Source organism: Podarcis vaucheri, assembly GCF_965113315.1.
Source record: "Podarcis vaucheri genome assembly, chromosome: 17".
Lineage (NCBI taxonomy): Eukaryota > Metazoa > Chordata > Lepidosauria > Squamata > Lacertidae > Podarcis > Podarcis vaucheri.
In genome coordinates, this window is record NC_138755.1 from 36,629,343 (window position 1) to 36,655,875 (window position 26,533).

At 45.3% G+C, this 26,533-nt stretch overlaps 2 protein-coding genes across 4 annotated transcripts; both read left to right on the forward strand.

Annotated features, from left to right (window-relative positions):
* The first annotated feature begins 2,552 nt into the window (after window positions 1–2,552).
* LOC309522065 (uncharacterized protein) lies at window positions 2,553–10,257 on the forward strand. Its single transcript, XM_082205280.1, has 5 exons — window positions 2,553–2,703; window positions 4,660–4,836; window positions 6,274–6,373; window positions 7,799–7,959; window positions 9,450–10,257. The coding sequence occupies exons 1-4, from the start codon at window positions 2,647–2,649 to the stop codon at window positions 7,948–7,950; spliced, it is 486 nt and encodes a 161-aa protein (XP_082061406.1). The 5' UTR covers window positions 2,553–2,646; the 3' UTR covers window positions 7,951–7,959; window positions 9,450–10,257.
* A 1,131-nt stretch (window positions 10,258–11,388) lies between these two features.
* DCAF10 (DDB1 and CUL4 associated factor 10) lies at window positions 11,389–24,595 on the forward strand. 3 transcript variants are annotated; one of them, XM_082204988.1, is made up of 7 exons: window positions 11,389–11,579; window positions 15,786–15,899; window positions 16,741–16,938; window positions 18,998–19,200; window positions 20,238–20,348; window positions 20,995–21,143; window positions 22,003–24,595. In XM_082204988.1, exons 1-7 carry the CDS (start codon window positions 11,404–11,406, stop codon window positions 22,369–22,371), a joined length of 1,320 nt encoding a protein of 439 aa, XP_082061114.1. In that variant the 5' UTR covers window positions 11,389–11,403; the 3' UTR covers window positions 22,372–24,595. The 3 variants fall into 3 exon arrangements, with proteins under 3 accessions (XP_082061114.1, XP_082061113.1, XP_082061112.1); XM_082204987.1 differs by lacking the exon at window positions 11,389–11,579 and adding an exon at window positions 12,128–12,631 and having other exon boundaries at window positions 20,998–21,143; XM_082204986.1 differs by lacking the exon at window positions 11,389–11,579 and adding an exon at window positions 12,129–12,631.
* Window positions 24,596–26,533: the final 1,938 nt, after the last annotated feature.

Sequence of the window (26,533 nt, forward strand, 5' to 3'; positions counted from 1 at the left end):
AGTATTGGAGCCTCAGCTTCAGGATCTGTCCTTCCAGTGAGCACTCAGGGCTGATTTCCCTCAGAATGGATAGGTTTGATCTTCTTGCAGTCCATGGGACTCTCAAGAGTCTCCTCCAGCACCATAATTCAAAAGCATCAATTCTTCAGTGATCAGCCTTCTTTATGGTCCAGCTCTCACTTCCATACATCACTACTGGGAAAACCATAGCTTTAACTATACAGACCTTTGATGGCAAGATGATGTCTCTGCTTTTTAAGATGCTGTCTAGATTTGCAGGCAGGTACTGGGTCCAAAATGCATTCTATTTGATTCACAGCCTCACATCTTGTTGCATTTTTAATCAAACGTCAAAACTAAAATGGAGTTGAACCTCACCTAATTCTGTCCCCTGCATAGATGAGAGGCTCTGTAAGAAACTATTAGATGCCCTCGTATGGGATCTGTTGCAGTTCACAACCCAGGTCAAAGTGGGCTTTTTCTCAGTGAAAAGGATGCCTTGGAGGTAGAAAGTCTAATAAATACAGACCTTGAGAGATGGGCATAAGAAGAGATTCATTGTCTAAGAATGAGATGTACCGCACTATGAAATTACTGCAATTACATCTAATATCATCGGCCTTTCCTGATAGACATCCTAAGGATCAGACCTTCCCTTATAATTTGACAACACTTGTAGAACCAGTCATGCCATGAATAAAATATACAGTGGTACCTCAGGTTAAGTACTTAATTCGTTCCGGAGGTCCGTTCTTAACCTGAAACTGTTCTTAACCTAAAGCACCACTTTAGCTAATGGGGCCTCCTGCTGCTGCTGTGCCGCCGGAGCACGATTTCTGTTCTCATCCTGAAGCAAAGTTCTTAACCTGAAGCACTATTTCTGGGTTAGCAGAGTCTGTAACCTGAAGCGTATGTAACCTGAGGTACCACTGTATCTGCATTCAACTGACAACACATGGGTAGTGTCTTTTCTGATTGATGGAAGGGCTGTAGTTTTGTGGTAGAGCAGGGGTCAGTAAACTTTCGGCTGGTCCACTGTCCCTCAGACCTTGGGGGGGACGGACTCTCTTTTGGAAAAAAAAAATGAACAAATTCCTATGCCCCACAAATAACCCAGAGATGCATTTTAAATAAAAGGACACATTCTACTCATGTAAAAACACGCTGATTTCCGGACTGTCTGCGGACTGGATTTAAAAGGCTTTTGGGCTGGATCTGGCCCCTGGACCTTAGTTTGCCTACCCATGTGATAGAGTATTTGTTTCGGATACAAAAGGGCCCAGATCCAATCCCTGACTCCCAGGAAGGGCAGGGAAAGCCTATCTTAAAACTGCAGAGAACTGCTGCCAATCACTAGATTAGGGGCAGTGTGGGAAAATGATTGCTTGTACATAAGAGCATGAGCAGAGTTCTTATTATTGCAGAGTGATTTTACAGCACGAGATATTGCTAAGAGCATGATGAGCACGTGAACACCTCATGCTAGACTAAATGATTGGCTCACGTAGCATAACACTCTGTTTGCGGGCAAGGGCAAGGTTGCATTCCTTTTGATTGTTACTTTGTTGAGTACGAGACACAACAAGCGCTGTGCTGGAGGAGAGAGGATGAATTATTTTTACACCACACAATAAACATTTGCATGGCTGAAGCCAAAGCTTTTTCTTCAAGTCATCTTGGTGTGAGACTGATTATTTCGGATGTCGAGCAAGTTCTCGACAGGGCAGGCAGGAAATCTCTGGATCTCTGGGTGATTTGCAGTAGATTGGAAAACATTTCTGACTCCCTTTTCTTTAACAATAGCAGCAACAGCACAACTGCCTTCCCACCCCAAATTATATTTTTAAAATCAAAAAAAGCTTTGGCAACCAATAATGGCTTTTTGTGTGTGGAAGGACTGTGAGCTCCTGTCACTTCTGTCAACTCAACTTCCTGGATTCAGAGTTCTTTAATTCTAGGGCTGCAATCCTAATCCTAACCAATTACCTGAGAATGAATTCCACTGAATTCAATTGCCTCTACATAGATATGGTTAGGAAGTAAGTACTGTACATGGATTTTACACCAGGCCCAGTTAGGGGAATCTCTTTTTTCCCCAAATTTTTTTAATTGGTTTTCACAATATTATAAACAGATAAACAAACATAACAAAACATAAATCATAGCCTTATTGAAAATTACAGTTATTAACTTTGTTAAGTGACTTCCTCGCTTCCCCTTGGTTGAATTTCATTGCATGTCCTTTTAACGGTTTTCCAAATCCCAATTTTTATGAAATTTAACTTAAACATCTTCACCTTATATAATTAAACATATTAATTCATCAGTTTAGGGGAATCTCAGGATACCAGAAGAAAACAGAAGCAGAGCCTACAACTTGAAATCTGCCCACTCCTGCTGTGGAAAACTAAGGGATTTCAACAGGGCGGGACTTGCTACTCTTTACTTTTCCACGGGCTGCTGTTCCTTGTGGTCTAAATAGATTTTTTCCCCCTTGCACTGGGGAAGTGTCGAAATGTGGGCGGGCTAGGGGAGACGCCGTCCTGCAAGCGCGCTTGGCCGGGTTACTAGAAAACGGCTCTCCGCCTCGCCTGCGCCTCCGTCGGTGCCGCCCAGGAGCGCAAGGAAAACAGCCGCGGTTTGGCAATGTGGCGGCTTCTCCGCAGCAGCCTCCTGCAGCTCGGCCGTCGGGGCTCTCCCTCCGTGAGTATCTCCATCGCCACAGGCGTTCAGCCCTGGCTGTCGATGCGCGCTTCGGAGGATGGCAGTGGTCCAGAAAGGGGCGCGCGTCTCCTTGGCGCAGCGGTGCCATTGGCTCCGTGCGTCTTTGCGCGACCGAGGGCACCTGGATCAGGTGAATCTAGTTCAGCCCCTGGCCAGACAGGTGACACTGAGTCAGACCATTGCATCGAGTCAGACCATTCATCCCCCTAGCGTAGGACAGTATATTGCCGGGCTGGAAGATCAGATGGCTGCAGCGCTGGTTCTGAAAAGCTTGTGAGCTCCTCCGAGGGCGAGAGGTGCAAAACTTATTTTTAAGCAGAGTGAGTGCCAAATGCCAGAGCCGAGGGACTTCCGGCTGGCGCAGGCACTTGATTTCTTCAGTTTTGCCTTGCAGTGTTTCCCCCGCACCTCCCTCTGGTCATCTTTATGCCATGCGCAACCATTAAAGTAAATCCAAGAGGGAGAAAGTGGGGAGCCCTTCCAGCGATGCTGCGGAGCATCTCTCCCCCCCCCCTCATAATAATATTTATTATTTTCCATACATAGACATAGCAAAAGAAAAAGTTGACAATAATAAAGGAAAAAGAATGAAACAGAAAAAAGAAAAAAGAGAAAAGAATATAGAACATAAAATACAACAAATCATCACTACACTAACACTTAATTAATTAGTTAAGATCCATCTTCATAAACTTATTATTTGACTTCCTCAAATCTCTTCCATCTGAATTTCTTAGTAATTATATATAGCAGTTTCCAATATCATTATTTCATAAAACCATATCACATTCATAATCATATTTCCTAACTTTTCTTATCATACATTATTTATATATTTAATCCTAATTTAATCCTAGGCCGAATTGATTCTTTCAAGTGATTACATATCTTTAATATTACAATATTTATTCAGATAGTCTTTAAATTTCTTCCAGTCTTCTTGGTGTTCCTCTTCTTTCTGGTCGCGGATTCTCCTGGTGAGATCAGCCACCTCCATCAACTCCATCATCTTCATCTGCCATTCTTCTACTGTTGGTAGTTTTTGTGTTTTCCATTTTTTGGCTAGTAAAATCCGTGCAGCAGTTGTGGCATACAAAAATATTTTTACATCATTTTTGGGTGCTGCCGAGCATCTCTACGTGCCCTTCTCATTATTTATTGCCTCAGCACAACTGGTCTTTTTAGGTTAGTGGTTCTAAAAAAAATTCTCTGGGTCACACTTTCAGAACAAAAAATTGCTTGAACCACACTGGTTTTTTTATTATTATTATTATTATTATTATTATTATTATTATTATTATTATTATGAAATACATTGGAAAACAAAAGATTTCACTCCCTTTAAGGAGTCTCAAAGTGGCTAACAATGTCCTTTCCCTTCCTCCCCCACAACAAACACTCTGTGAGGTGAGTGAGGCTGAGAGACTTCAGAGAAGTGTGACTGGCCCAAGGTCACCCAGCAGCTGCATGTGGAGGAGCGGAGACGCGAACCCGGTTACCCAGATTACGTGACTACCGCTCTTAACCACTACACCACACTGGCTCTCACCATAAGGGTATGGTGCTGATAACGCCAAGATTGCAGGGTCCCTTCCAGCTCAACAATTCTATGATTCCAAGCTCTTTTCATCAGATTGCTTTATTGAAGAGATGAGGAACCTGTGGCCCTCCAGATGTTGCTTACATCAGTCCCAGCAAACATGGCCAAACTCCAGCTTCCATAAGTCCCAGTGAGCATGGCCAATGGTCAAGGATCATGGGAGCGGAAGTCCAGCAACATCCGTACAGCTATAGGTTCCCCATCCCTGTGTCGAAGAGTTTTTTCAGGCCCTAAACTGTGCAGTTAATGGTTTTACAAATAACGCTTGAAGCTGACGGAGCCAACTTTGGACGATACTACGGCAAATGGGTCATTTCTTCCTTTCCGTGTTTTAGCTCCTGCCTCCTGGTGCGTTGGGGAGCTTTGGGGTAAGACCCAGAACTGTAGCCTTGAACCATGCATATAGCACAGACGAGAGGAACGCCACTAAGTCCACTGAGCGCTTTCCGCTACCTAAGGAGGAGGATTTGCCAAACGATATAGCAGAGCTTATGAAGAGAGAAGAAGCAAAGGTAAGAGTGACATACTGGAATCACCTTATAAGACAGCTGAGCATCTAGCAGGCCAACCGCTTCACTCCATTAGGTTTAGCATGTCAGAGGCTTGCAAAATTGAGGCAAAGAATACTCGCTAGACTTTATTTAAAAGCTGCCTTAATCCCAGGTCAGCCAATTTATTCGCCTTGTCCCGCATGGTTTTGTTGAACTGAACTACAACTCACAGCACCCCTGGCCATGCTTCCTAGGGCTATGAAAGTTGTAGTTCAGCAACATCTGGAGGGTCAAAGGTTACCGTATTTTCCGCTCCATAAGGCGCACTTTTTTCTTCCTAAAAAGTAAGGGGAAATGTCTGTGCATCTTATGGAGCAAATACATGGTCCCTGGAGCTGAATTGCCCAGGGGCGAAAAGCAGATTATGCTTTTTTTGGGGGGGGGGAGGAAAGTGGGTGTTGAAACAAAGCCGCCGATCGGCAAGTGATCGGGGAGGGAGATAAGGGATGCTAGCAATAAAGGAGGCTGCCTGGGAGTGGGGAGGTAAAGACAGCAAACTTGCAAGGAGAGGAGACAGGAATACTAAAGCAATGAGGAGAGAAATTAGAAGAAAAGGAGGAGCAAAAAACTGCTGCAGCTAAGGAAAAGACACTAAGGCAAACAAGAGGGAAGGGAGTGTTGAAAGGAAGCAGCTGATCGGTAAGTGATCGGGAGGGAAATAAGGGACGCTAGCGATAAAGGAGGCTGCCTGGGAGGGGGGAGGTAAAAGCCCATGGATCCTCAGGATTTTTGCACTGTGTCACCCCAAATTCACCATCAGATCACATAGCATGTCCATGGCTACAATCTGCACCAAAAAACACGCGCATCCACTGTTTCGTGGGGCCGCAATGGCGCAAAAATGTGGTTACAAAGCACGGATCCACATGGTTCCTCAGGATTTTTGCATTGGGCTACCCCAAACTCACCGTCAAATCACAGGTCTGTGGCCACAGCATGAACCACAAAAATCATACATCCAACGTTTCGTTCAGAATATTTTTTTCTTGTTTTCCTCCTCTAAAAACTAGGTGCGTCTTATAGAGCGAAAAATACGGTAATTAAACACATTAAGCACAGTAAAGCATCAAGCATGTTCCCCATGTCTGGTCTATTCTGGCTGGTGGCAGCTCTGCAGAGCCTCAGACAGCAGACTCCACCACTGCTTGATTCTTCTGAGTAGAGAGATTAGGCGGAGAAATTAGGATCTTCTCCGCAAAGCACGTCAGCTGTGGCTCCTCTCCACTGCTTGGATGATTCGGAACGAGAGACTTGGCGTCAGCCTGCAGTTTTCTAGCGAATGGCCCTTAGCTAATTGTGCCATATCTGAGAATGGATGGCATTGTATAGACTCTTCCCTTAACGGCAATTTCAAGGTGTCTTGACCAGCTTTCCCCCCCACCCTCGATTCCCGAACAGCGTGGGTTTTTGCCCAACGTGCTCAAGGTGATGTCTCACCGCCCGGCAGAACTCAGAGCATTCCTTGCTTATTTCAGTGCCGTTGTGAACAAGCAGACAGGTAAGCATGGCGATCAGACTATGATCTTCTTTCCTATCCCAACAGTCATAAACCCCCAGTGGCAATTTTATTATCATCTACTTTTCTATTTTTATACCAGTTCTCATAAAAAAAGAGAAATCCCAGAGTAGTTCACACCAAAATATGCTGGGGTGAGCGTCGGCTCTGTGTGCACTCCAAATTACAGGGGTACCTCGGGTTAAGTACTTAATTCGTTCCGGAGGTCTATTCTTAACCTGAAACTGTTCTTAACCTGAAGCACCACTTTAGCTAATGGGGCCTCCTGCTGCCGCTGCACAATTTCTGTTCTCATCCTGAAGCAAAGTTCTTAACCTGAAGCACTATTTCTGGCTTAGTGGAGTGTGTAACCTGAAGCGTATGTAACCTGAAGCATATGTAACCCGAGGTACCACTGTATAGGGCAAATTGGGCAGATCTGGGAAAGGTCCTCAGGTTTCTGAGTTGCGTCATACCATGAACGAGATGCCTCAAGGTGGACCTGGGGCTCCCTAAGCATTTAAGGCGCCCTGGGGCTTCAGTTTTCTCCCACCCCCTCATCAGAAATGAAACCAAGCTGACTTAGACAACACCCAGAACTTGAGAGGAGGGAAGGAATGAGGACAGGATGGGGCCAGTGCTGTTCACAGCACCTGAGCCAGGGCTTTTTCGGCTGTGGCTCCGACCTGGTGGAACGCTCTGTCACAAGAGACCAGAAGAAGAGGAAGAAGAGTTTGGATTTGATATCCCGCCTTTCACTCCCTTTAAGGAGTCTCAAAGCGGCTAACATTCTCCTTTCCCTTCCTCCCCCACAACAAACACTCTGTGAGGTGAGTGGGGCTGAGAGACTTCAGAGAAGTGTGACTGGCCCAAGGTCACCCAGCAGCAGCATGTGGAGGAGCGGGGAATCGAACCCGGTTCCCCAGATTACGAGACTACCGCTCTTAACCACTACACCACCCTGGCTCCCAGGGCCCTGCGGGACTTGACATCTTTCCGCAGGGCCTGCAAGACAGAGCTGTTCCATCAGGCCTTTGGCCAGGGCACAGCCTGACTCCCTCCTTTGGCAATCCTCACAGAACTCTAGCCCAATGGTTGCCATTAATCTGATTTGAACTGATTTTATAATGAAATGATTTTAGAATGTTGTATCATTTTACTGTTGTTAGCCGCTCTGAGCCCGGCTTTGGCTGGGGAGGGCGGGATATAAATAAAAAATTATTATTATTATTATTATTATTATTATTATTATTATTATTAAAATCACCCCAGGGTGCTACAGCACACTGGTTGAAAACCTAGGCACTAAAGCAATTATAGAACAGATGCACAGTACCCTCAAACTCAGATACAGGGTATAAGCGCATAAGCCCAGGATTAAGTGACTCATTCCCATGATCCACCCTTTGCATGTCTTTCCTCCCACAGGTAACCTTAGCATGGCTGACAAAGAGCTCATTATTGTGGCTACGAGTGTTGCAAACAAGGTCCCCTACTGTGCAATTGCACACGGTGCCTTACATCGGATGTACTCTAAGAAACCAGCGCTGGCAGATCAGGCGAGAAACCGTATTTGCTAGTCTTAGTGTGTATGTGCGCGCTTCACTTCTGTGCTGTTTTAACTAGCAAGCTTCCACTTGCGACCTTGCTTCTGCGCTTGTTCCAGGTTCAGGCAAAAATCCGGGCTCTACCTACAGCTTGCAAAAAAGAGAGAGAGAGAGAAGAATGAATTGCATGGAGGGGACTTGAGTCTGAATTTGAATGCTAGTTTATGCAAATTATTCTGGTGAAATCTTTATAGTAGGTTTTTTCCTTTTTGTGCAGTGCACTGGAAATATGATTGTAAATTAGCATCTACCGTGGTACCTCGGTTTACGAACTTAGTCTGTTCTTAAACCAAATCTGTTCTTAAACCAAGGTGCGCTTTCCCTAATGAGGCCTCCCGCTGCCGGTGCCCTTCCACTGTTCGGCTTCCATTCGTAGACCGAGGTAAAGTTCACAAACCGGGACACTACTTCCGGTTTTGCGGAGTTCGTAAACCGAATAGGTCGTAAACAGGACTGTTCGTAAACCGAGGTACCACTGCATAGCAATTTAAAAGAAACTTCAAAAGATTACTGAACAAAAATTTTGGGATTATAATTTATTATATTCATATTTATACAAACCTATGATTAGTTTATATTAGCTTTCTCTAACCTGGTGGCCTCCAGATGTTTTGTAGTGGAACTTCTATCATTCCTGATCATTGACCGAGCTGGCTGCAGCAGATGGAAATTGGAATCCATCTAAAAGCAGCAGGTTGGGGAAGACTATAACATTGCAAGATGCTGGGCACTTTATAGCTAGATAAGTGCATTTAAAAGCCTTATGTGGCAGTGTTTAAAAAGGCCCTTGCCCAAGGCTAAGAACTGTATGGAAAAGGGCAGTTTGCTAGGTGCTAATTCTCATGCCACAAAGCTGAGGAGTTGCACTTGGCAATATTCCCTTTTCTGTACAGCCAAGCTGGTTGTAATCATGTTGCTCTGCTTTCTTTTGGACGACATCGGCGAGGCTGAGATGGTGGGTCTAGTTGTCTGAGCATCCCTGGACTTCCATACACACTGCTCAGGTTTGCGTCCTAGGGAGGTCAAATCACTGCTGCTAACTTAGTGGTTTGACTTCACCCCCGGAGGCGCACTCCATTGTTTCTTGAGACTGCCGAATGCCAAAAACCCAAAACAAGAGCAAAGATTGGGGAAGCACTTTACTTCTTTGCAGTGATGCATTGCAGTTCCTATTCAAGGCCAGTGGTGTAGCGTGGGGGGTGCAGGGGGGCGGCCGCACCGGGCGCAACATCTGGGGGTTAGGGGGCGCAAATCCACGGGTTAGGGAGCGCAAATTACTTGCCTTGCCCCGGGTGCTGACAACCCACGCTACGCCACTGTTCAAGGCCACTCCCTAACCCTTCTTTTCAGCCCTTGGTCTGTTTGTCATTGGTCTGATGCTGCCTGTATATATGTCCTTTATGTCCCACACTTGGCCATTACGTACCCCAGCAGCTGTGTTGATGATTTCCTGCTGGTTTGTTTCTGTGCAGATCACGGTGAACTGGAAAATGGCTGACCTAAGTGATCGTGAGCTAGTCATGCTTGACTTTGCACTTGCCGTCTGCCGAGCGGATAATATCACCCAAGAGCACTTTCAGAAGCTGGAGGCACATGGGTTTGACCGAGAAGATGCCTGGGACATAGGCGCCATTTCAGCCTTTTTTGCCATGGCAAATCGCATAGCTCAGTTCACAGATATGCAGCCAAACCTAGAATACTACACCATGGGAAGGACACTGAGAGAGAAAGAGAAGACCAAATAGAACCCAAATCTTTGGAAGGAAATTGGACTCCAGATGCTAGGGCCAAAGTTCACTAATTAGTAAGTGGTGGGTGCAAGTTAAAAATGGCAGGCAAAGAATCCAATGAGAAGGGAAATGTACTTTCTATTGCACAATAGTCCTGAAGAGGAGTGCTATTTTTCTAGAAAAAGAGGTGCTGGGACTCACCATGAATGCCTCCCTTGTTCTCTTGAGAGGTGCTGGAAATGAGTTCAGGTGAGTCCCCCCTGAAAAAAAGCCCTGCTGAAGAGGATAGCCCTTTACAAGTACTATATATAAACTATATCCCTATATATCTTCTTAGGATCATTTCCATCTGCTCCATCTCAAACTCAAAGCATAAAGATGTGAAAGGTTTCCCAAGTTATCTGTTAAAATTAATAGGGCAAGCCTGCGAAGAGTAATTACGGAGCCTTTCATTTCATCATCCTGTGTCTTCTAGGAAGTCAATATTTAACCCTGTTATGCAAGGAAGCCAGTGAAAATATACAGCTAAATAAATAACCAAGAAAGTAAATCTCTGCAGGTTTAATGATGTACTTTGGTCATTGCATTCCATTTCAGACTGGTAAATAAACAAGATAAAAATTGTCAAGTATAATGGTACTAGTGTGCTTTCTAAATCCCTGAAAACAGTTTACTCCTTTATTTACTCTGGCAGCAATGGCTGTGTGTACTATCTTATCAGCCAGCTGGCAATTTGAAATCATTCTAATAAGTGCTGAAATTACACTTCAGATGGATCTGCTACTCATTGAGAATACACACAAAAACACATGGTTTATTTTTAAAAATTCAAATAAATCTGATGGCATGAAGGAACACGGCAATCTCAACAGTGCAAGATCATTCCTTCCCAAGTTACCAACATATATTTTTTGAAATAATTTTTATTTGATTTTACAGTTCTAACAATGCAAAATACATACCCATATTTAGAGATTTCTCTGAATCCCTGGACTTCCCACCTTCCCCTCCATGGGACCTACTGTCAACCTTTTCAACTGCATATCCGTATTATTTAGTAATCCATATTTTGTGCCTCTCCATTTTGTCCATAATAATAATTACTACATTACAAGTGGTATTGCCATCCTGCTAATGTTTCCATCTGCTTACAGGGGTCTCCTAGGTAAATTACAAAAGTTCCACAAACATTTTGTTACGGAAAAATCTAGGTGTGAGGCTGCTCAGTCACCCAGCTCATCGGGCAGAGCCCACGAGTCCCTGCGGAATACAGTGGTGCCCCGCAAGACGAATGCCTCGCAAGACGGAAAACCCGCTAGACGAAAGGGTTTTCCGTTTTGGAGGTGCTTCGCAAAACGAATCTCCTATGGGCTTGCTTCGCAAGACGACAATGTCTTGCGAGTTCCTGCTGGGTTTTTTTTCCTTTCCCCCCTTTTTCTAAGCCGCTAAGCTGCTTATCAGCTGACCCAATTAGCAGATAAGCCGCTAAAAGCCGCTAATAGCGCTAATCCGCTAATCCGTCAATGGGCTTGCTTCGCAAGACGAAAAAACCGCTAGACGAAGAGAATCACAGAACGGCTTCTTTTCGTCTTGCGAGGCACCACTGTAAAGGAAGGATTCCAGCCAACTGGAGCAAATAGCTGTAGACCAAAGTTTATTGCGCAGTAGGTTCAAAGAGCAAATTTGAACCCCCAGGATGGGGTGGCAAAGACTTTTAAAACTTTCCCACCATATCCCAGAATACAGTTCGTACAGCATCATTGCTACATCACTAACATGTCACAAAAGGGGAGGGGTTAACTTTGCCAAACATGTCCAGACAAGTCCTTGGTACAAGATTAGCATAAGCAGACATGGCAGGGCAAGACTCAGGTATAAGATTAGCATAGACAAATATGTCTTAAGTGCCCACCACCCAAAAGTACAATAGAACTTCCTTTGCATGTCTGGAGCTTGAGGCAAGTCAGGTGATGAGATCTGGCTTCCTTTGGCTAACAATGAGCCCAGCAATTGTCACCTCTGGAAACTTCCTGGAGTCCTTTTCCAAGGGGAAAATAGCTTTGGAATGGAGGAAAGTGGCAAGGAGTTGATTTTATATTATTTTAAAGCTAGGTAACTTCCCTGAGCTGTCAAGTTGAAAGGATACATTCAGGCATAATATTTGTATCATTTAACAACTTTAAAGATAATAATAATAATTTTAAAAAATATAATAATAATAAGATTATTTCCGTTAATTTCCGTAACAATTTATTTTTTATTCCCCCGCTCCCGCCCCCCCCAGCTTGCTTGGGGGGGGCAGAAATCATAGGAGGCGGGGCAACCCTCAAGGAGGCGTGGCCTTCATAAAAGGGGCGAGGCTTTAAAAGCAGGGCGCCAGGGAACCTCCCCTCTGGGGGAAAGGAATCCCGGCGGCCCTTCGGAGCCGGGTCCGTGTTTCCGGCCGGCGCCTTTTCGAAGGGTGCTCCCCGCACCGGAAGTTGGGGGGAAAGAAGGCGGAGGAGGCCGAAGGGTGTGTGAGAGAGGAATGCCGCTGCCGGTGGCGGCGGGGCCGGGCTCGGGATGAGCTGGAAGGCGCGCTGGGGCCCGACGCCGGAGCGGCCGCCTCGCGGCGAGGGGGACCAGACGCCGCCGCCGCCGCCTCCATCGCCCCCCCGGGAACCGCCGCCCCCGGACGCCGCCGCCTCAGCGGCAGCAGCCTCCTCAGCAGCAGCGGTGGCGGCCGCCGTTTCGGTGCCCGGCGGGGGCCTGTTCGCGTGGGTGCGCGGGCGGCGCCTGGGCCATGGCGGCCGCTGCGTGGAGCCGGCGAGGGAGACGTTCCGGGCTATGACGGGGCTCTACGGCGCCATCCAGCCCGCCGACTCGGTTTCGCCCATCACCCGCACGCACGGCGCCGTCTTCAACCTGGAGTACTCCCCTGGCGGGTAAGGAAGGCGGAGGTTTCCGGCGGTGGGAGAAGCTCGCCTTCCGAGAATCGTAAAATCTTGGGAAGGGACCCCCGAGGGTCATCTAGACCCACCCCCTCGGCGAGGCAGAAATCTCGGCTCGGTCGTACAGCTCAGGGGGCCACCCAACCTCTTGTTTTTAAAAAAAACCAAAAAAGGAGAGTTCTTCACCTTCCGAGGGAGCCCTGTCCGCTGTCGAACAGCTCTTCCTCTGAGAAAGTTTACTTCCCCCCCCCCTGAAATGGATTTTATTTGATTTTACAAGTATTTAACTATAGCAGTACAATCATCCATATCCACATTTACAGAGGAATCTGTAGATTTTACAGAGGAACCTGTACATTTACATTTACAGAGGAATCTGTCAAAATAAAAAAAATCCTTCCAGTAGCACCTTAAAGACCAACTAAGTTAGTTCTTGGTATGAGCGTTCGTGTGCATGCACACTTCTTCAGATACACTGAAACAGAAGTTGCCAGATCCTTCTATATAGTGAGAAGTCAACAGGCTCATCTCAGCTACCTGCCAATCTCCCATTCCCACCACCCTTCTGAGTAATACCCCTCCCCACCTTCTCACTATATAGAAGGATCTGGCAACTTCTGTTTCAGTGTATCTAAAGAAGTGTGCATGCACACGAAAGCTCATACCAAGAACTAACTTAGTTGGTCTTTAAGGTGCTACTGGAAGGAATTTTTTTATTTTGACTATGGCAGACCAACACGGCTACCTATCTGCAAGAGGAATCTGTAAATGTCAGAAAGTTTTCCCATAGTTGGAATCTCCTTTCTTGTAACTTGAAGTTACTCGGTTCAGGTCCTACCCTCTGGAGCAGGAGAAAACAAGCTTGCTCCATCCTCCGTGTGGCAGCCCTTGAGATATTTGAAGATGGCTATCATCTCTCCTCTTTTCCAGGCTAAAAATACCCAACTCCCTCAACTCCTCCTCTTAAGGCTTGGTTTCCAGACCCTTCATCATCTTGGTCGCCCTCCTCTGCATACACACCGGCTCGTCAATATCCTTAAATTGCAGTGTCCAGAACTGGGCAGAGTATTGCAGTGTTCAAAAGGGATCTATTTAGATAGTGAGCTACATTATGTTTCGCTTCTTTATATTCTCTCTGTCACACCCACCCACATACACCCACCCACCCAAAAACTCAAAGTATGGGTCTAGCAGCTGGTATTGAAATTTGAAGCATAGAATTGTGCCCTGCACATGCTTACTGACTTTCATCCCCATATCTTAATCTTCTGTAATACTGTATTGCATTGCAATGTGATTTCGGATCTTTCTCCCTCTCGTGACTGTTTGTGAAAGTGTTGAGGAATTCTACAGTCGAGTAATTGGCCCCACAAGACTTTTGAAGTGTATTCCAGCATGAATATAAGAACACAGTATTCAGAAACTACATGAGGGTTGATGCCTCATTTAAAACTGTTGGTGTACATTCCTATGGCACATACAGATGTTTTTAAAATAACCTAAACCTGATTTGTAAATCCACATTCATTTCAGCCTTACGTCAACTAGAGATAGTGGTGCAGCAATAAAACTGCTAGCACATTTGCAAATAAGCAGGGTCTGGTATGGTTTCAAATTGGATGTGGGGGCACTGCATGTTGAGATTCCTGCATTGCAGTGGGTTGGTCTAGATGACCCTCAGGGTCCCAACTCCACAATTCTGTGATTCTATGAACTTGTCCCTGACTTTCAACAAGGTTTTCTGCTCTTTCACCCCATCTGTTGGGCATCCCTGGAAACACATGACATATCTCTGATGCCTACAGTTTATCAATAACTGATGTCCATAAGTGCATTTCTTCCCAGTCTAAGCTTCAGTACGTGTTGTGCATTTTCTAGTAGCAGGAATATAGGAAGCTGCCGGATAACAATTCAGACCATTGTCTGTCTAGCCTGGCATTGTCTACACCAGGAGTGGAGAAGTCTTTCCCTTTCCATCCCAGTCATTTACTCACAGGAAAAGTACCGTATTTTTCGCCCTATAGGACACAGTTTTTCCCCTCCAAAAATGAAGGGGAAATGTGTGTGCGTCCTATGGGGCGAATGCAGGCTTTCGTTGAAGCCTGGAGATTGAGAGGGGTCGGTGCGCACCGACCCCTCTCGCTCTCCAGGCTTCAGGAAGCTATCCGCAAGCCGTGGGAGAGCTGCGCGAAGTCCCGCCTTGGGGGGGGGGAATAATTTTTTTTCCTTTATTTCCCCCCAAAAAAAAACTAGGCGCGCCCTATGGGGTGAAAAATACGGTAAATTGGGTGCTTGAGATAACGGTGACGAGAGTCTTCTCCCTCTGTTCCCTCTTTTCTTTCATTCTGCACCCCTCGCCCCCAGTGATGCTTGGTGAATGGTGGTCGTAATGCTTAGTCCATTGACATAGCAACTAGTGAGTCAGTTGGCGTTGGAAGTGTGCTTTCTGAGTTTTATGGAGGAAGCAACTGAGTGTATTCATCTTTGTTTTACTTAATGAACATCATGACATCACACCTAAGAGTTTTGTTGCACATACCTAATTGGGGGAGGAGAATTGGGCACTGAAGTTTGATCAAATAGGTGTGGCCTTTTGGGGTAGGCAAGAGCAAAGTAACATGCACGCCGTACTGTTATACAACTTTAACAGTCATGCTTTCCCCAGAGAATCCTGGGAACTGTAGTTGGTCACAGGGCTACAATTCCCAGCACCCTTCACAAGCCAAAGTTCCCAGAATTCTTGCTGTGAAAGTTAAAGTGGTATAATACACTCTCATTAAACATATGGTTGGGTTGGGATGGGTGGTGAGAGGAGCATGTCCCTTTGCCTTCTGGTTTCCTGGATCATTTGATTGCGACCATATAACATGTGATCAGTTGGTGGCATTTAATTAATTGATTCACGATCCACTACATTGCAGCAAATAAAGGAAAATAAATGTAGTTCTAATTAAAAAATCCAGTACGTAGAAATTCTGCAAGCTACTCCATGGAACGCCTCTGCCTTTGGAACTATTATTCACGTCTCAGCTCTGTGTTTGTGTGCCCTTTAAATAAGGAAAGCTTTCTGTTCTTTACCAGATGTCATTGAGAGGGTGTTGAGTTTCTTTGGGCATAATAGCCTGTTTCTTGTTTCTTTCCTATCCAGGTCAGTGCTAACTGTTGCTTGTGAACAGACAGAAGTCCTTCTTTTTGATCCCATATCTTCAAAGCACATCAAAACTCTCTCCGAAGCTCACGAGGACTGTGTAAATAATATCAGGTTGGTTGGCTGGGAAATAAAAGACAGTTACAGATATCTAAAATTCCAGTACTTGTTTTATTTAAGCTCTGGAAGCATTGATGCTGTAGTGACAAACATATCTCCTATTTTCTCTTATATGTTTTCCCCTCCCATCAATTAGTAATGAGAGTCATGGTACTAATTTTTAACTTTTTACTGCAACCCAAGCCAGAACTTGAATGCTGTTGCCCATAAACAGCCACAGAAAACTGAGGCAGCCCCTTTCTGCATTGCCCATCCATCCCTGAATTTGAAGCTAGTCTGTGATGGAACCAAGGAAACTGCCTTCTTGGTGTACAAGTTGGACCTTTCCCTCTGTACACTGCTTCACCGCCCATCCCCAAATAGTTGTAATTGTCACTTGCCATTCTCTCCCTCCACCCCAAAAAAATTGCTACGTGTTTTTGTTTTTTGGCTGGTGCCTTCCCTAAAGAAGCACAGGGGTGTGTGCATCTTGCACAGCTCGTTGCATCAGATAACAGTGTGATGCTCCATTGAAATTTTGCATGTTTTGATGTTATTGAAATCTTGGGAACAAATGTGCATTGAAAGGATGATGAAACCGATCCGAACCTGGGAATGCGTTTTGGCAGCTTGCTAAATCTGTTTCTGAAACTCTAGCTAGCTCCCAAATGTACACCTTCAATCTGACAATGTCTGTCTTTGTTTCCACATCAAGATGTTATGAAAATCAATATCCTGGCATTTCTCTTCATGTGGCTGTCATCTCAAAGTTTCTTTTGGGGGGGCCGATTTAGAGAGGTTTGGCATGAATTTCAAGATACGAAATGGCCTCCCTCCTTGTCCATTTTATTTGTAGGTTTCTTGATAACAGACTGTTTGCAACTTGCTCTGATGACACTACCATAGCACTTTGGGATCTGAGGAAGCTGGACACGAAAGTGTGTACTCTGCATGGTCACACTAGCTGGGTAAAGAACATTGAATATGACACTAACACAAGACTGTTGGTAACATCGGGATTTGATGGAAATGTTATCATTTGGGATACCAACAGGTAAGCAGGTTTTAAACTGGGATCCCTCTTGATATGGAAATATTGAAGGAGATAGATGTCTGTTGCTCTGAAATGCCTTTATTCTGTACCTCATTTGCAAACTTGCCTGTTGGAAACATGGTGCTATGGCACCTGGGGTTGCATAGACTCAGTGTGTGGGTTAAATCAAACAAGTGCCAAGTAGATGTGTATAGAAAAAGGGGCTGGGTAAAAGTCTGTCTGCTGTCATCCCCATCCCCCCACAGTCTGCAGTAAGCCAAGGCATCCCTCTCAAAATTCAAATAACAGATATAACTCTGGTTTCAGTTGATAAGAATGAACTTCTGAGCATGCTCACTTGAAGCAAACCTTGATAGTTCATAATAATAATAATAGTTTATTTATATCCTGCCCCTCTGACTGGGTTTCCCCAGCCACTCTGGGCAGCTCCCAACAGAATATTAAAAGCACGATAAAACATCAAACATTAAAAACTTTCTTTAACAGGGTTGTCTTCAGATGTCTTCTAAAAGTCAGATAGTCATTTATTTCCTTGACATCTGATGGGAGGGTGTTCCACCGGGCAGGTGCCACTACCAAGAAGGCCCTCTGCCTGGTTGCCTGTAACCTCATTTCTCTCAGTGAGGTAACTGCCAGAAGGCTCTCAGAGCTGGACCTCAGTGTCTGGGCTGAACAATGGGTGTAGAGACGCTCCTTCAGGTATACTGGTTCGAGGCTGTTTAGGGCTTTAAAGGTCAGCACCAACACTGACTTGTGCCCAGAAACATGCTGGGAGCCAAAGCGTGAGAGGGAGTTTAAATACTAATCACTGAATTACAATTACAATGCTTTATACTTAACCAGTCCTATGGCTTGAGGTAGTAATCCTTTGTCACTACTAAACAATATTGTGATTGTATTAAGCCTGAAAACATGGAACAGTGAGAAAGAGAGAAGGAATGAAAGAACATTGGAACTTGTGTGGTTTGGTCTCAACAGCCTTTCAGTATTCACAGCAAAACATCCAGTGTAGCTGGATATGTTAATGCGAAATTTCCTCCATGAGATCTGGCTCAGGTAGCCTTGTCTTGTAAGCGAGAGCTTGCGTATAGACAAACCCCAGACCAGAAAAGTAACCCAGTGAGACCAGCCGTTATCTCCTTCTTTCATTGTACAGTGGAACCTCTGATTGCGGACATAATCCGTGACGGAGGCACGTCCGCAACCCACAGCGTTCACAAGCTGGAGCGCTGTGTCTTCGCAGCTGCCGGCGCGATTTGGCACTTATGCGCGAGTGGCAAAACCTGGAAGTAACCTGTTCTGGTACTTCCAGGTTTCCCACGGTCCGCAACCCAAAAACACATAACCTGAAGCAAACGTAACATGAGGTATGACTGTATGAAGTAGAAAGGGAGGAGTTACAATGACCACTATATTACTGTTAAGTTACATACCACCTTAAATATAAGGCTGAGGTTCTTCCAAATGTGCCTACTCCATGAAAAGCAACAGAATGGGCCTTTTCTGTGGTGGCTCCCTGCTTGTGGAATGCTCTCCCCAAGGAGGCTCGCCTGGCTCCTTTGTTACATATCTTTAGGCACCAGGCAAAAGCATTCCTCTCCTCCCAGGCCTTTGGGTAATTAAATAATCTATGACCTTTTAAACTGAGGGAGTATTGTGTATGTTTGTTACTATGTTACAGTGGTATCTCGGGTTACATACGCTTCAGGTTACAGACTCCGCTAACCCAGAAATAGTGCTTCAGGTTAAGAACTTTGCTTCAGGATGAGAACAGAAATCGTGCTCCGGCGGCGCGGCAGCAGCAGGAGGCCCCATTAGCTAAAGTGGTGCTTCAGGTTAAGAACAGTTTCAGGTTAAGAACGGACCTCCGGAACGAATTAAGTACTTAACCCGAGGTACCACTGTACGTAATTTTGTGCTTTTATATTGTAAACCTCCCTGTGATCTTCGGATGAAGGGTGATAATAGAAATTTAATAAATAATAAAAATAAATAAGTAAATGGAATTCTTGAAACTAGAAGCCGACGGTGGATGTGGTTTGACGCTTCTCTTTCCCAGGTGCACAGAAGATGGTTGCCCTCACAAGAAGTTCTTTCACACCCGCTTTCTCATGCGCATGAGGCTGACACCAGACTGTTCCAAAATGTTGATCTCAACCTCCTCTGGGTATCTCCTGATCTTACACGATCTTGACTTAACCAAATCCTTAGAGGTTGTCAGCTATCCGATTTTAAGAGCTAGGAGAACGACATCCAATTCGGGTAAGTCCTTGTGTTTTGATTAGTATATGCCCGTGTCATGTCTGCTATTCATTTGCCTAACAAGAGATAGCTAGCGCTGGGGGAGCTGTGCTGTGAGCAGTGAATTAGCCAACCCCTCCGTTATTTATTGCATTTCATCAAGTTTATGCACCGTTTCATTGCTTTAAAAAAACCTCAAAGCGGTTTACAAAAGGAGATTGACTTGTCCACTGAAAAGTCTTTACATGATGTATTGGATTCTGGGTAGTGTTTTAGGGCATGCGCTCAAAGTTCATATATAGTCCCTGCTGTGATTCCACCATCGGCTCATGTGAACTGAATGTGTTACACTTCCCCTGCCCCAAGGCTTCCCTGTAGCTGCAGCATCTGTGGAAGGAACATTGGTAGTGATGTGTCTAAGATGCCCTTCAGATTCACCATTACTGATCTATTCACTGAAGACTCTGATCAGTTTCCAGAATCCCAGGGTTTCACAGCAGACAGTTTGTAAATCTTTGCTTTGTAGTGGTTTTGAGTTGTTGTGTTTTTTTAAATAAAAAAACCCTGCTGCCTTTTTCCTTATCTGCGACTACGACAAGTAACCATTTAATACAAACTGTTGTCCACAACCTTAGGAGGAAAATAAGAGAAACCTAAATTATGCCTCCCCAAAATTGAAGCTTATCAAGAAGTTCCATGGGCTCTGACATTAGCAGACATCCACAGGGAAGAGTTTAAACCCGTGGTTCCCAAAATGGGGCACACGCCCCACAGGGGGGCAATTTGATTTTTTTTTGGGGGGGGGGGGCAATTCGAGAATGAGTTATTAACAGTGAATGTCCTTTTAGGCTTCCTCCACGTGAATAGGAGTTCACTTTTTGAATAAAAATTATATGTCGGGGGGGGGGCGGAATCAGGATTTTGGAGATGCTTAGGTGGGGCATGGCCAAAGAAAGGTTGGCAGCCACTGGTTTAAAGTGATGGAACACAGGAGACTGAATGGTTCGACAGGATCCCTTCTGTACATTTCATTTTATACGTTACTGCTTTCTTCTCAGATTTGACATCTGCCACATCGTCCATTCCTCGGAGCGCTGGGTCACCGTGTCATCAGAGTGACACAAACCCAGTGTCTGAGAAGCATATGGTACGAGCTACCCAGCGAGAAGGTGTGTTAAAACAGGGTTAAACCAAGTGGGGGGGTGTTCTACCAACAAGGGTGTCCCAGAAACTAAAAACGGTCTCCTACATTCAGATTCAATAAAGTTAATGCAGCCTTGCAACTCCATGTAGGCTGCTTGAGGACCGGTTCAGAACTTCATGCTTGTCCTTTGATAACTACAGGCTATACACTTGTATCCACCCCCATCGTTCAGCCCGGACACTGAGATCCAGCGCCGAGGGCCTTCTGGCGGTTCCCTCATTGCCAGACAGAGGGCCTTCTCGGTAGTGGCGCCCACCCTGTGGAACACCCTCCCATCAGATGTCAAAGAGATAAATAATTACCTGACATTCAGAAGACATCTTAAGGCAGCCCTGTTCAGGGAAGTTTTCAATATGTAACGTACTGTTTTTAACACTGATTGGGAGCCGCCCAGAGTGGCTGGGGAAACTCAGCCAGATGGGCGGGGTATAAATAATAAATTATTATTTTATTTTATTTTTATTATTATTATGTGTCGATGAGCTCTGGGCCCAGTGCAGTACAGTAGACATCCATTCATACCATAGTTCTTATGGTCCATTGTTTGCTTTGGCTGACAAGAAGTTTGGGAAATGAAAGCGGGATAGTGACAGTGATGCTTTCTCTCACAGCAGGTGGATCTCCGCGCAATAGTCTTGAGGTTTTAACCCCAGAAGTTCCTGGAGAGAGAGATCGTGGGAACTGCATCACATCGCTGCAGCTCCATCCCAAAGGATGGGCTACCCTTCTTCGATGCTCAAGTAACACTGATGACCAAGAGGTAGTGTGTGTGTGTGTGGTTTGAATCCCTGCGATGGGATGAGCTCCCTTTGCTCTGTCCCAGCTCCTGCCAACCTAGCAGTTCGAAAGCATGCAAGTAGATAAAATAGGTACTGCTGTGGCAGGAAGGTAAACGGCGTTTCTGTGCACTCTGGTTTCCGTCATGGTGTCCCATTGCACCAGAAGCGGTTTAGTCATGCTGGCCACATGGCCCAGAAAGCTGTCTGTGGACAAACGCCGGCTTCCTCTGCCTGAAAGCGAGATGAGCGCGACAACCCCATAGTCACCTTTGACTGGACTTAACCGTCCAGGGGTCCTTTACCTTTTACTTTACCTTATATGCAAATAATTTTCTTTTCTTGAAGAGAAATGCCTTCAGGTGTCTTCTAAAAGTCAGATAGTTGTTTATTTCTTTGACATCTGATAGGAGGGCATTCCACAGGGCAGGCACCACTACCGAGAAGGCCCTCTGCCTGATTCCCTGTAACCTCACTTCTCACAGGGAGGGAACCTCCAGAAGGCCCTCAGAGCTGGATCTCAGTGTCCGGGCTGAACGATGGGGGTGCATACGCTCTTTCAGATATACTGGGCGCAGGCCGTTTAGGGCTTTAAAGGTCAGCACCAACACTTTGAATTGTGCTCAGAAATGTACGGGGAGCGAATATGGTCTTGGCAGCCACTCCCAGTCACCAGTCTAGCTGCCGCATTCTGGATTAGTTGTAGTTTCTGGGTCACCTTCAAACGTAGCCTCACATAGAGCGCATTGCAGTAGTCCAAGTTATGTTCTTGGGGCCACATGAGTAGGATGAACTGGCAGTTAGCAGAGTGGATTAATTGTGCTTTTCTCCCCCTTGCTGTAGTGGACTTGTGTCTACGAATTCCAAGAAGGAACTCCAGTCCGGCCCGTTTCTCCTCGCTGTTCCCTCCGATTGACTCATTGCATTGAGGAAGCCAATGTCGGCCGGGGCTATATCAAAGAACTCTGTTTCAGCCCTGACGGCCGGATGATCTCCTCCCCGCACGGCTACGGGATTCGCTTGTTGGGATTTGACACCCAGTGCAGTGAACTGGTGGACTGTTTGCCCAAAGAAGCCGCCCCCTTGCAAGAGATCCGCTCGCTCTACTCGCACAACGACGTGGTCCTGACCACCAAGTTCTCGCCGACGCACTGTCAGATTGCCTCCGGTTGCCTTAGCGGTCGTGTTTCTTTATATCAGCCAAAGTTCTAGGCACCTCTTGCCTTGAAAAGAACATTAGACTTTTTTTTTTAATTACTTCAGTTTAGTTGGAGTGTTCTTTTTTTTAAAAAAGAAAAACTTGTAAATTTGGACGAGTACAGAGTTACTCTGACCCTTGGACTGGAAACAGAAAAAAAGACAGCTTCAGTCCAGCCCTTTATGTGTGCGTGTGCGTATGTGTGAGTGCTGTGATTCTGAATTCACACACCAGACCTCCTGCTCATTCTCCCTCTTTCCTCCTGCTGATTCCACCTGTGTCGTTTGGATGTAGCATGGCAGCACTTCTAAGTCTTGTCTTTCCACGTGACTCTTAGTGCAAGATGCTAGCTGGGCATGAGAAGGGGGGGGGACACCCAGACACAGCCCACATGCTTCCTTTGCCTGGAGTTCGCTGTATTTTTCTTCTTCTAGGAATGAAGCAGTTTTCTCGCACACTAGGTTAGATACAGCCAGCAAATGCATTGTTTTCTGTTTGTTTGTTTTTTTGTGAACTACGGGAAATGCTGTTGCTACATTTTGGTATTGTTCTGCTATAGTTCAATCTGTTGGCTGGAGTTCCTAAAATTGTACGCTGTTTATTGCCAGTTCTTCCCTCCCACCCCACCCCAAAAATGACTGGAAGCACAGTTATTCTTCCTTGTTTAACTAGATATAAAATTTATTGAGAACTGGATAGCTTAACATCTTGCCCTCACGAGTCTTGTACAGGAGCACGTTCTATAATAATGTATGGGCATGGGAAGGAGTGTTAGTTGTTCACCTGAATATGTGCCCAAAAACTTAGATATACAATCCAGCAGGAAGTCCTGCACAAATCTCATTGAGATGAGACTTGAACAGCAGAATTTTCTGTTGAACTGTGTCCGAACCCTATGATGGCTTCCATCACTGTGGAAGGCTTTTGGAATTAATAAAACCATTTCCCCCCCAATATCAAACTAAAATGTTGCCCCGTACGGTTTCCATTTTGCAACATTATAAAGGCCTGCTGGCCTGTTATTTATGTGCCTTGCGAGCCACAAAAGTATGCTACCCCATCTGAGAAAAGGCCCACCGTATACGGTCAAAAAGATTTGTCCGAATGATACTTTCTCTCCCGTGGCAGTCAGTAACAACACAGAATTCTTAGCACATAATTGTTACATCCTTTAGAAGGATTCTGCAGATCTTTATTAAAATAGCTTTAAATTGTTTCACCATTACAGACGCTTGTGTGAAATAAATTGAACCATCATATTTGTGTAGTTTCATTTTGACAAAAGGAAGGGTACATACCGCAGGCAGGCAGTAGCACCTGCTGCATATGATTATGGCGACTCTGCCTCATCACTCCACAGGATCAGACACTGGACAGCGGAATTTAAACGTGGCAGCAACAGCTTTGAAGACGATCCGGGAAACAGAAGGCTTGCAACTCCCCATAACAACAAAGAGATGGCCAAAGTAGAATCTGTGATCGTGAAGGATCCCCGCGTCTCCATTGAACATGTTGTGCACAGACTGAATGTTTGGATCACTCCAGTTATACACAACCAGCAATATTCATGAGAATACAGCAATGTCTCTTAAGTAATTTGTCCTGAACTGCTAGAGCAGATTGCAAAAAGATCTAGATAAATGTCATCAAAATGAGTGCTCCGAATGAATGCTAGGTCCAAGCAACAGAGAGATGGCATGCGGTGTGTGTGTTGCCTCACTCCTACAAAAGAGGTTCTGCATCCTGAAATCGGCTAGAAAGCTGATCTTGAGAGATGATAGGGTGCATTTCTTACCGATTTGGGGGTTGGCAGGAGAGCCACGACGAGACCATTTCAACAGATTTTAAATTACATGGGATTATAAAGAAACGGGTATGTTCCACATTAATGCACAGAAGTGCTCTGGCAGCTCAAACGACCATTAAAACAATCTGATTACTATCTGTTGGAAAAATTAGAGTCTCTGTGGCATGCGCTCTTATCTAACGATGAAACCCTGAAAAGTGATACCATGGTTGGAAGACCAAAAAGTAGTTTTTACGAAGAAAGGAGTTTTTGAAATTGAGACAATGGTTTCGGCTGCGATAAGTCACTGTCAGTTGTTTTGACAAGAATGACAGGGTATAAATTTGTAAAATAAAATACATCATCGAGGGGTATGTAACTTCGTAAGGAGGCCATATTGAAGTGTTAAACTTGTATAAAATTTGGCTAATAAAAATACGTTTGCAAATACAGTTTTGACCAAACCTTTTGACTGAGCCCTCAGAGCGGTGGCTAGTGCGTTGTCTGCATGGGGAATTTCTGGTCCTCTGAATCTGTTTCTCATGAGATTGTGGAGCTTGACTCCTCTTGCAGGGAAGCTGCCCTAAATACCAGCAATCCCAGGTTTCTTATTTCCTGAAATGTCGTTTGAATCCAATATACCTACATCTGTGTTGCAAAAGCTAGTTATTCTGTCATGTACGAACTTTGTTTTAGACGTCTATTTGAATGGTGAGACTCGATTTGTAAGACTGAGCATTGATTGGATTTGAATAAAAATAGACACCCACACTCCACACAAAAAAAGCTCAGCAACATTGGCTCATCCTCAAAAAAAGCTCAACAATGGGTAGATCACTGCCAGTTTTTTTTAATAGTGGGAGTAGATCGCAGTCTCTTGGAAGTTGGACATGCCTGGTCTAGGAGGATACATTTGCACCAAAGGCATTTAAAATAAAATGGGGGGTCATAATCCAGAAAAACACCCATTTGCCATATTTGTGGTTATCTGCTATGCTAGCAGTCTCAAAGGCTGCTGGGCATGGAGATAGGGAGCAGCTCTCTGCCCCCCTACCCCCCCCAAAAAAAAACACCTTTGGACCTGATGTGCTCCCAGGTGAAAGGAGGAGGAAAAGGGGTGGAGGGGAAAAATATTTTGCAAAACGCTCCACATCTTGTTCTTTTCTCTCTCAAGTTCTGAGCTGTTGGCTCTTGCGCAGAGGCCACTGCAAAATAAACCTGACCTAATTTCAGACTTTGGTAAGAAACTTTAATAATTTTGTGTTGCCGGTATTGACGATGCCTTTGTGCCAATCTACGTTATGACTGCACTAGGGATGCTGTGCTCAGTGCTAGTGTCACAGTCCGGTTCACAAGCGATCACAGTCCCGTCTGGGGACATCGGGACAGGGGGCAAGATGGCGGGGTGGGAGCAGGAACAGGAGTCCAGAAGCCAGAAGTAAAGAAGCCAAGGGTCCAAGGGTCAGGAAGCAAGGAGTTACGAAGTCAGGGATCCGAGGATCAAGAAGCAAGGAGTCAAGAAGTCCAGGGTCCGAGGATCAAGAAGCAAGGAGTCAAGAAGTCAGGGATCCGAGGATCAAGAAGCAAGGAGTCAAGGAACCAAATGCAGCAAGGCAGGGAACATGTTGCTGTGGCAAAGAGCTGAAGGGAAAATACTGACCTTATATCCCTTCCCAGTTCTTGCCACCAGGTGCTGTGAGTTACCAATCGGCCTCACCTGTGGGGCCGCGCCTTGCCTCTTCAGAACAAACTTAGGAAGGCCCCAGTCCTGCAGAGTCCTATTGGTCACAGGGCCTGGCTCCTGCACACACACACCTGACAGCTGGTTGCCACACCTGTTTAAAAAATGGATATTGCCAAGCTGGAAAAGGTTGAGGAAAGGGCACCTGAAATGAACAGGGGCGCTGGGACGAAATGTTTCAACAAGAATGCCTCTGTTTAGCCATTACCAACTTTCTCAGATAGCTAATCATAAAGGAATAAGAAATGGTTTCTGCCCACACACACCCAGGAGTTGGAAAGCCTTGTTTCCTACAGACGGCAATGTCCTTACAATTTTTACTGACTTTGCTGGGTTAAATGTGTGGTTTTGCAACACAAGAGTGGAAGAAGCTGGCAAATGCGCAATTTGAAAACGTGTTGTTTGTGTGAGTGAGAATGTGGTCCAGAAAGACTAAAGAAAGAGGGGCCTTCGCCCTGCCAGATTTAAAATTATATCATGAAGCATCCTGCATCTGTTGGCTAAGGGAATGGATAATATTGAAAAATGCAGATCTAAAAGGACATGATAGCAGATTTGGGTGCCATGCATATTTATGGCATGAAAAAGCAAAGGTACATAAAGGATTTCAGAATCATTTGGTAAGAAAATAAAATTTTACGGTATGGGA